General features: G+C 37.4%; 1 protein-coding gene across 1 annotated transcript in view; it reads right to left on the bottom strand.

Annotated features, from left to right (window-relative positions):
• Positions 1-11150, bottom strand: part of ADGRB3 (adhesion G protein-coupled receptor B3) — a 477442-nt gene that overhangs the window by 90560 nt on the left and 375732 nt on the right. The window contains exon 18 of the mRNA XM_026844073.1: positions 9330-9432. Within this exon, the coding sequence (XP_026699874.1) occupies positions 9330-9432 (103 nt within the window). The remainder of the gene's footprint in view (positions 1-9329; positions 9433-11150) is intronic.

The raw sequence follows: 11150 nt of genomic DNA, 5'->3' as shown, positions 1-11150 counted from the left end.
GGTCAATTCCCACCTCCCCTCCTGCTCCTGTGCCTGATCGAGTATCAGCACATTTTCCTCTGTTAATCCTTGCATATAGGGAAACTAACTTGAGATCCCCTCTTTTCACACCTTACTAATTTTTTTTTATTTTATTTTTTTTTTTTCCTCCAAAGGCAGACAAATATAAAATGAATAAACAGGTTCTGGACATAGGTACTGGAACCCAGACCTTAATCTCAGCACCTGAAAACAATTACCATTTCATAGGAAGTTTATTTTGGCCATGACTTAAAATCAATCACAAATTAAATAATCTAATAAGGTACAGGGTAGGTTAAACTCACAATTGCCCAGGGCAGAGCCTCTTGTACTTCTGGAGTGGCAGGTTTTGGCTGCTGTTCAAACAGCATCCTGGACTAGTTTCATTGAATCTAACAAAACATGATTCACTTCTTTGTATTATTATTTTTTTTTAGTTTCAGTTGCTGCAAAAGCAAGAGGGATTCCAGCATAAAAAATGAACCGCTTCACTAGCAAGCTCTGTTTTCAGAACTGAGTGTGCTTCAACCAAAGTAATAAACACAAACCCCATGATTCACAGAATCACAGAATCATCTAGGTTGGAAAGGACCTTGAAGATCATCCAGTCCAACTGCTAACCTAGAACTGTTAACTACACCATACCCCTCAGTGCTATGTCAACCCGACTCTTAAACACCTCAGGGGTGGGGACTCCCTGGGAAGCCCATTCCAATGCCTAACAACCTGTTCTGTAAAGAAATGCTTCCTAATATCCAGTCTAAACCTTCCCTGGTGCAACTTGAGGCCATTAACTCTTGTCCTATCACTTGTTACTTGGTTAAAGAGACTCATCCCCAGCTCTCTGCAGCCTCCTTTCAGGGAGCTGTAGAGGGCGATGAGGTCTCCCCTCAGCCTCCTCTTCTCCAGACTAAACAGCCCCAGTTCCCTCAGCCGCTTCTCGTACGACCTGTGCTCCAGACCCTGCACCAGCTTCGTTGCCCTTCTCTGGACACACTCGAGTCATTCAATGTCCTTTTTGGAGTGAGGGGCCCAAAACTGAACACAGGAATCGAGGTGCGGCCTCCCCAGTGCCGAGTACAGGGGTCAGATCCCTTCCCTGTCCCTGCTGGCCACGCTATTGCTGATTCATTTTCATACTGATTCTTCAACCACCTCTGAGCCTGTTTCTCCCAACTTCTATGTGACACTATTTCTAAAACTTTAAAGTAAAAGTAAACATAGAGCTAGAGAGTACTTTTATGAAAAGGATCACAGGACTGAGCCCCATAGCTTTTTCAGTATAAAGTATGTGGTGTTAAGTAAGGAAAGAATACCCATTTTACAGATTGTGATCAGATCAATCTGAGAATCAGACCAATCTAACAGTCCATTATAGAACACTCTTACTGACTTGACTGCAAGTTATAGAGCCCTAAAAGCTCTGACCTAGGAGAATACAAGGAAAAAAAATGTAAAACTGCAGAAATGAACTTCATAGTGCATGTCAAGGTTAAACTGTACCATATGTTTCTGAAAATATGCAGACACAACAGGGAGTTGTAGGGAAGTATAAATAAAATTCAGTACAATAGGTAGATAATATTTTGCACCAAATTTACACTACTGTATCTTAAAGGATAGTGTTTTAGAGGTTGTGTTTACTAACATGTTTCATTTTGTTATACAGGAAGAGTAATGATGTAATAATTACCATAGTAGGACATAAGATTTACACTGTGTTTATCTCAGAGTTGTATTTTTTCATGCATTATTTTACCAGATAGCACTATAAAAAAATAACTTAGCGTGTTTCTGTATTTCTTTTGGTTTATGTGACAAATGGATTCTATGTCTACATTCTTAGAAATGGTAATCCACATAGGAGAATCCATGTAGGAAATTCAAGTTTCATATGCAAATGGAAATGACCAAGTAGCTGAATGCTGATTTTTGGTGTTGCTGTTATTATCACTATCACTTAAACTGCTTTGTCTTGTGAAGTCTATTCCTATTGTATCTTAATTTAAAAATCCTTTTTACTATTGTCACTTTTTTGTCACTTTTTAAAAACTAAGTTTATGTAAATGAAAGACATGAACATTGAACTGCTTGTAGGTTGATCTACTTCCCATTGACTGCTTTTCTATTTCCACTGAAATTCAACAAATAAGCAAAAGACAAGTAGAAAAAAGGTGTGAAGCCCAAAATAGCTGCTTGAGTCATCAACAGATTGTCTGAGATGATTCAAACAGGTGTTTGTGAGAGAATGAGTTATTTTTCTCAGGGCTATGGGGGTGAATTTTAGAAGAGAAAAAAACTACTGTAAACAGATCCTGAAGAGCAAGGAGGAAAAAAACCCACCATTTTGGGAAGAGTAGGACAGCAGAGGGTTACCTCGGGGAAGTCTGAGCTATGTTTTTTCTTGTGCTAAGGCAGGACAGCAGAGGCACACATGCCAGCAGGAAACCCAGCACCACAACCAGTGAGGAGGGAATAGACTACACCCGTGCAACATTCCTCAGCACATGGGTGCAATGTGTGGTGGCTTGAGTGGGTGGGAGAAGACCCTCACCAGCTGAAACACACTAGATCTGGCACTAGTGTGAGTCATGGGTCAGAAACAGTCTAAGTCTCACAGGTAAACCTTGGTAAATATTGGATTTCCAAGCCAACATAACTTTTGCTTTTCAAAATAAAGGTCATTAAATTGAACTCCACAAAGTTTCTCACAATATTCTTGCAACCAAGCTAGGAGGTCACAGCTGGATGAATGGACAAGATGGATTAAAAAACTAGTTGGAAAGGCATGGCTTCCATCCAGAAAGACCTAGACATGTTGGAGGGATGGGGAGTGAGCCGAATATGAGTCACCAGTCTCCCTTGGCAATACAGACAGTTGATAGCATCTGGGGCTGCATCAAGAGAAGCACAGCCAGTACGCTGAAGGATGGATTGTCCTCCTCTGCTCAGCACTTATCAGACCATATCTAGAATACTGTGTCCAATACAATTGGGTTGCCCAGTACAATTGGGTTGCCCAGTACAAGGAAGACTTGATAAACCAGAGTGAGTCCAGCAGAGGCCACCAACATGCTTGGGAGGCTAAGGAAGGTGGGCTTGTTTAGCTTGGAGAAGACATAGCTTCAGGGCATCTAACAGAAGCCTGTAATTGAGAAGATGAAGCCAGGCTCTTCACAGTGATGTGTGGTGAGATGACAAGGGACAATGAGCATAAATTGAAACAAGAGGAGGTCCAGACCAGGTATGTGGGAAAACATTCTAACCATGAGGACAGACAAGCAGTGGATCAAGTTTCCCAAGGAAGCTGTGCCGTTTCCACACCTGGAGGTTTTCAAGACTTGACTATATAAAGCTAAGCAACCCATTCTGACCTTACAGCTGACCCTGACTTGAGAACGGGGTTGGACCAGATGATCTTCCAACCTGAACAATTCAGTGATTCTAAAATAATTCACAGAGCTCTTAAAAGGTTCTGGGGTTTGGAGGCAGAGAACACACGCTGATAATATCTACCCAATTTCTTCCCTGTAACTTGCTTACAATCAAAATGTCTGTTTTGTTTAGAAATAGCAAACTGAATGATAAAGTTGATGCATTTTGAGAAACAGAGTGGCAAGCACTTTGGAGAAGAGTGTTACCTTCTCCTCTGAGGCAGGTAACAGTAGCATGAATGACAATGTTTACTGATTTTGGGTAAGAAAGATCTGCTCCCAGAGGTTCTCCTGAGAATCTAAAAGCAGGTAGTTCATTCAGCTAATATTAACAGGTTTTGTCAGAATTTGGCATGGTAAAACAGTTGCTTAAACAGACCTACTCCTGTAATAGTTATGCAGTTAAGTGGGCTCTTCTCCTGTTAATTGTTTCTAAATTCCTGAAAAGACAGCAGGCAGATGTGCGTGGTGCAGTGCACTCTGGTTGCTGACCTATTTATGGGTGTGTTTCTGTGAGGGACACAAACTCTGTGGCTCAGCTGCTCGAAAAGCTGTTACACAAAGATGACAATCACCAGAGAAAGTGTTAATTTGGAAGTTGGGTACTGGCAAAAATGGAAGGACATATTTTCACGGGCTTCAGCTGCTTAAATGGGGGGTATTCCTCTGAAGTTCTCCAAGCAAGACCTGAAATACAGAGTGCTACTGCCTGACATACTAAATTCCCTACTCCCTCATTGATTTTCTAACACAACCTTAATGCTGTGTTAGCATCATTTCTCTGTTCATTCCATCTGCTCTTAGGTCTCCCCCGCTGTTTCCTAGGAGATATATTGCCCTGATGCCTGCATCTGTAAGGCATGGCAGATATGGGGCAAGAACCACATGGTTAGAGGCAGCATTAGTACCACCTGAACATTTGCAGGGTTCTCAGGGGATTGTGCCACCCACTGTTTCTCAAAACCGGAGAGAGCTCTAGTTACACAGTCAGCTGCTTCAGAGTGCCATGGGAATGGGATTCTGTGGCTTCTCAACTCCTTTCCACTTCTATTTGCTTCTTTCTGCCTAGAACCTCTATTTAAAAGAAAAAGGCTAAAGTGGGGTTACTTTTGTACAGTTGGCCTATTTAAGAAACATTCCAACCTTATTATCTACAAAAATTTATGGGATTTTTGATTTTTTACAGTGCATTTATCAAAACTACTGGTTGTTTATATTATGCTCTTTAGGCGTTCAGGACATGCCTTTTCCATATCCTTTCAGGTATGATCTAAAAGACAAATTCCAAAATGTAGTAGTAAGCATAATAAACTGAACATTGCAATTAAACAGGGATGACACAGAGTATCAGGGTTGCTAAATCTTGCCTTGTGCCTTAACATCTTCCTTGTTCTTTCCTTGGCAGGCACACATAAAACTGACTATAGCTAACAAAATGTACAGAATGACATTTCTAAAAATATGACTGCTTCTCACAAGTGACCCCAGCTCCAGCAATGAACTCTTAAGTACGCTTGGAAACAGATAATATAGAAAATAACCCACTTTTGCCAATATGTATAATGAATTCTATGGTTTAAATTGTATTAATAGTTTTTTTTCTTCACAAGAAAAATAGGTAAATAAGAATTGTTTACATCAAACAGCTTATGTGTTTTTATTTAGGCAGAACTATGAAAAAAATAAGGCTTTTCTGGATGTATGCAAAAGAAAAGGGAATTTATGAAAAGCCCACATAATATTAATCAATAACTTATTGGGGATAGAGAATGTCTTCATAAAATGGGATCAGAAGCTTAGTAAAGATTTATAGTTTAAACAATAAATGTCCACATATAGAAGAAATACAATCATTTTTCTTGATGGCAAGAAGAACATTATGAAACATAACACAGCAAGAGTTACATTACAGTGAAACCTACAAATCACTGATGGATATTTCCTCAAACAAAACTGTCAGTCTCTTTGAAGTAAATATGTAATGCTTTTGTAGGTGTCAGGGACATCTCATTTGTGAAATAACAGATATGTGAGCAGTTAATTTATATATGAAAAGTGTTACCCTTCCTTAATTCAAGAGATTTAATTTCAATGTTACAACTAAATTCAGCTGTTAAAAGGCTATCTCCAGTGTATCAATTCCATACCCTCAAATTTAAATACAAATGATGTGGCTAACATTTAACACTGAAAAGAAAACAACAGACAGAAAGAAATACCAAAGTAAGTTAATATGCTTCTCATGTCTAGTATAACACCAACTATCTTTAAACAAAACACATAATTAATTTCATAATATTCTTGCAAATTCAGCCTTCAGTGACCTGTATTTCAAAACAGAATCTGACAAAACAGAAATCTCTTACACAGTCTGAAACATTAAGAAGGCTTTGAATAAAGTTCTTCATTTTGAAAGCTTTGGGAAACATACTGAAAAGAGCAGAACATTTCTCAGCTGTGTCCTTCAATAAAATGCACAACACGTTTGGCTAAGAAGGAATAAAGAAGCAAAGCTTTTCTGTTGACAAAAGGCTTTTTTGCTATCCCAATCCAAATCTTCCAAGTGAAACCATACTCCTCTCCATGCCTCCCATCATGAACTATTCTAAAACAAGCTAAAAAGCCCCATGACCTAGACCTCTGGTCTAATGTTGATATCCTCAAGTTATGGAAACTGCAGAAAAAAAAGTTTTTTAACAGGGAATATTAGAAATGGAAAATCTATGGTAGCTTGAAAGAATTTAAACTACTTCTACATGTCCATTGTAAATATTTCGTCCATTTCTGCCTGTGGGAAATACCCTGATCTTTTTTATCAAAAAAAGGCAGAACTTAGTTGAACCAAAGGGAGTGCAATATTCAGACTCACTTAGTGTCCACTAAAAGAAGGTGTTTGAAAAACATCGAGGATATACTCAGCCTTCAAGGGGTAGAGCTAAGTCTAACATGCTAAGTATCTATGATTTACATAAAACAGAAACTAACAGAAAACCTGCACTTATACAGACCAAGAGACTCAATATTCTTTTATTTGTCACAGATGTCAATGGGCATACCAAAATGAACCAGAGAAATTTCCTGGAGATCAAATAGCATTGAAAGGAATAAAAGTACTTGCTGCAGTGTTTAATGCAGATAGAGAAAATCACAAAGTGCAGACAGACTGACAATATGCTGTTTGTTATAAATACATCTTCGGTATGCTTAATTTACACACTGTTCAACTTTAAACTGGAATTCAGCTTTGATGACATTTACAAGCACCTAGTCTCAAAGGGAATATACAGAAATATAGAGGTGGGGACAATTTAAACTCAGAAGCCAAGATAAACTAAAGCATGGGAAAAGGAGGCATTCTTCAACTTTATGAACATCAGAAGCATTATATGGACATTAACTAGGTGACCCAATAATATGAGAAGAGTATGAACATAAGAATGAGAACAGAACAGACTAAATAAACTCCCAAACGTGGCATATCATATTTCTCAATTTTTCTCCAATACATTAAACAAACTGAGCTTATCTTCTTGCCCTAAAACACCAATTCAGCCTTTATTCAGGAAACAATTTCTGCTGATTTGAATATTACATTGTCTTGATAAAATATTCCCAAGATTTCTTGCAAATTTTTCAGACAAACACTAAAAATCCAAATGGTTTGATTTCTAGTAAATAATAAAATCTCAGAAACAAATCTAAAATGTTTTTCATCTTAAACCATAGGTAAGGACCTGATTTTCTTTCTGAGGTTCCCGTTTACAGATTTAATTTTCCAGCTCAGCAAAATAAAAACATAAATTTTCCTACAGATGTCAGTATTGTAATCTAGATCTATGGACTAAAAATCAAACACCGTCTTCTTCTGGTAATATATGATCTTTGAAAATAAAAAATTCAGAACCTGAATTCAAACATATCTGATGCCAGAACACATCCTTACTTACAAACATAATGAAGTCATACCTGGTTCTGATTGCTTTAATTTGAATGAGGTTTTGCTAAACAGTGAGTTTAGCTGACTGTTTTGTTGATTGATGGGGCATTCTCAGGCTAGCCTCTTGCAATATCTCCACTTATCAGTGGACATAGGGATAAAAAGATTTTTGGTCTATAACAAGGAGTATCTTCCTTGGTATAAAAAATTTATTCTGCCTTTGATCCATTAGAGGTACTCCCTGGCTAGAAGCTCCCAGGTGGTACATGTATCAAAACCAAGGTGTGGATTGAAAAAGGAGTGTAGTAAAAAGTGATATTTTAGAATCATTCTTCTGGCCACATATTCAAAATGTAAACTTTGTGATGCGTTGTTTTTTCTGTCAATTACTTCCTCTGAACATCTCAATTTTTAGGATCTGCTGTTCTCAGAAATAAGTCAATAGAATATGACTGTACTTTCAGGAGTTCAGGAAGGAGAAGTGAGGGAGCTCAAAGAGATTAAGATTAAAAGAAAGGAATTAGATTAGGGGCTCATTTTAGTTCAGAGTTCCCTGAGTCAAGCATCAGAGAAAGCTGACAGCATACCTAGGGAGCATGTTATCACAGTTGTTCTGCCCTCAAACCCTGATTCCACAGTGGCAATATACATAGGAACTTTCAGCTACTGAACCATATTTCTTCTTGAAATCCATAATAAAATTGTATATATGACTACACATGTTAGTGCTGAAATTATAGAGAGGCTTAAGACTTCTGCATTCCACTTGGAAGTTATGCATTTCAGACTTCTTTTCCCCTGAATAAAATCTGAGTCATGTATTTCTTCTGCAAGTCCATATGTATCTCTACATACTTTCAAAAATTTAAAGCATATTATTATGCTTTAATACTGTAATAATTTTGTTAAATTATGTGTTGGAAATGACTGCTTGTTTTGGATATGCTTTAAAAAGTACAGCTATTGACTTGCCACTGAATTTATGAAACTTGTGGCAGCTAAATTTCTAAGCACCCATTTGAAAAGAATAAATTATTAATCACTGGTGTGTTGCAGAAACACCAGCTATCCTATAGCAGATGATAAACGTATTTCATCAGATATTGGAAAACTTAAGATAAGCAGTGCATTAAGTAGTGTGGCACAGTGGGATAAAGAATTACTTTACAGATACTTGCTCACTCCAAAATTTAACACCGTTCTATCACATACTGTCCTATTCACCAACTACACAATTTTTTATTCCAAACTGTAGCTATAGTTAATTTTAAGCAACTACTTATTGCCACTTCTGAAAGTTGCCTAGCATCACTAGGCAATGGGTGATGCCTCGAAACACTGACACAGCCCTGCTCTACAGGAGAGGGACAAATAACGACTATCTTCAGAAAGACTCTCAGAACAGAGTAGTAATACATCAGCAATATATCACTAACTAAGGTATGCAGGGTTATTACTTTCTTATAGCTACATCAGTCAGAGATTTAACAGTTCTATAGCTTGTTATAAGGTCTGTTTCTGAACATTTTTGAATAGTACTCTATAACTTCTAAGCAATTTCTACTTGTTTTTTGAGTACCAGTGTGTTAATAAAAAGACAAAAACACTGTAGCACAATCCTATTACAACTATTATAATGAACCAGAATTTGTGCTTTTGATGTTGAGTCTTTGAACTTTTTTGCTTTGAAATTTAGTTATAAAACATACAAGTCTACCACAGAGAACACAGCTTATCCAGAGGGAACAATACCAAAAGGGATCTTTTGAGGGGGAAAAAAATACTACAAAAGACGGTAAATATTTTCCCTTGTCTGTTAATATTTTACCAAAAATGCCAATTCCTATGAGCATAGGATGTAATTATTTTAAGCTAAACACAAATAAAACAAAGATATCAATATTTAAGTGTAAATGTAATGCAATCCATTATCATACCTTGTTATGTGTCTGAGTTTGTCCAACGAGGATAAGGATATTTGATGAGATAATAGACAGGCAGAAATTGATTAGAATTATTGACCTCTCAGACCTGATGTACCTGTTCAAATAAACAAAGAGAGAGTTCAACTTTTCTACAAGGAAAACAACTAGTAAACCATATGAAGCTTTGATGCAATTCTTGCAGTAACTATTGGAGATATCCTGAAAGGTATGCGATCTGTTTCAAGTGCTCAAACAGAGTATCTATCACATTACAAACATAGAAACTATGATATTTTGATAGATATTCTGCAATTCCCTCTTAGTATCTTGGCATATTTTAAAAATAATCTATTAATGCTTTTATAAAAACTGCTGGCAACACTGTTAAAACACCATACTGATAATAATGCAGGTTTGCATGCATTCATGTCAGGAACTTATGCTCTCTGCTCATCCCTGGGAATATCCACAGCTGGCATGGACCACTCACAATAACTAACTTCAGCAAAAATATGGTGATTTAAATTAACAGAAGATCTAGTCCATCATGTCTAAATAAGATCCAGGTTGGTTGATGATACTATGGTGGTGCATTTTGGAACGTGTTATTGGGATAATGATAACATTAATCTTAAAGTTCCACCGTATTTACAAAACAATTTGTATGAAGAAACAATAATACTGTAATATCTTAATCTTCATAAGACCTAATGCCAAAAAATATCTAAGTTTGTACAGAAAGATCAAATTCTAACAGTGAGCATCACACCATCTCTCTTGCAAACTTATCATACACATTTTACAAATATGTTTAGAATGAAAGCGTCAAATACTGATATCACATTTCCTTATAAGATGTAAATGTTCCCATTTTTTTATATACAGGACAGAAAGAGAATGATTATGGTTTCAAGTGAAGTACCTTACTGACCTGATTTTCAGAGCTGCTAACAGAGTAAATGTTGACTGCTGAAGTAAATGAATGTTAAGGGTGCTCAGTTCCTCTGAAAACCATGCCATGTGTTTATATATTCTATGACCTATACTACATGATTCTCACTGGAGCTGAGTTAATATTGCTGTCTCCTCCTGAGCTCTACACCCATAGCTGACACTCTGAGGAGGTCATAACAAAGGGTGTTGAACCCACAAGAAATGCTGAGCTTTGAACATAGAATGAATTGTAGTCCATTTTGCTCAGCTATCAACTAAGTAATGTAGCATTACATTTTTTAGTTAAGAAGACAGAAGAACCCTGATACCACAACCCACATTTTTCCTTAAAATATAACAATGTTGTTAAGGCTAGTTCTATGTGTTTGCAAACAAATACAGAGTCTAGTGCCTTTGTCCACACAGTCAGTAAGCTGCTACTTTTTAAATTGTTAACTATTGATTCACCTGGGCCAGTTCCCAACACTGAGTATCTATGGACTATAGAGTATCTTAGTGGCTGAGTAAATACAGTGCAAGCAGGAGCTCATAGCATTGACTTAAGCTAGGGAGTTTAGTTTTTCTGTCAGCCCACTGCTGAGAAGGGGAAGGGGAAGGGGAAGGGGAAGGGGGAGGGGAAGGGGAAGGGGAAGGAAGAACACAGGGAGGGTAGTAGCTATAAATTATTTGACCCAGCTCCAGCTTGATTTTTTTCAGCCTCTCAAAAGGCTGACTGAAATGGAGATTGCAATCTCGAACTGCTGAATGAGAAGTAGGTAGGCAAAGAGGAGGAGTCTTTAGAAGTGTCAGTGTCTAGCATTCCTGATTTGTGCAAGAAAACCCAGACTCACTAACACCTCTGCAAAGGAAGAACACCTTCAATAGAGTCACATTTACCAC

Source organism: Athene cunicularia (genome assembly GCF_003259725.1).
Source record: "Athene cunicularia isolate RWA chromosome 3 unlocalized genomic scaffold, athCun1 chr3_part1, whole genome shotgun sequence".
Classification (NCBI taxonomy): domain Eukaryota; kingdom Metazoa; phylum Chordata; class Aves; order Strigiformes; family Strigidae; genus Athene; species Athene cunicularia.
Note: the sequence above shows the minus strand (reverse complement) of the source record. Positions and strands in the feature narration are given on the sequence as shown.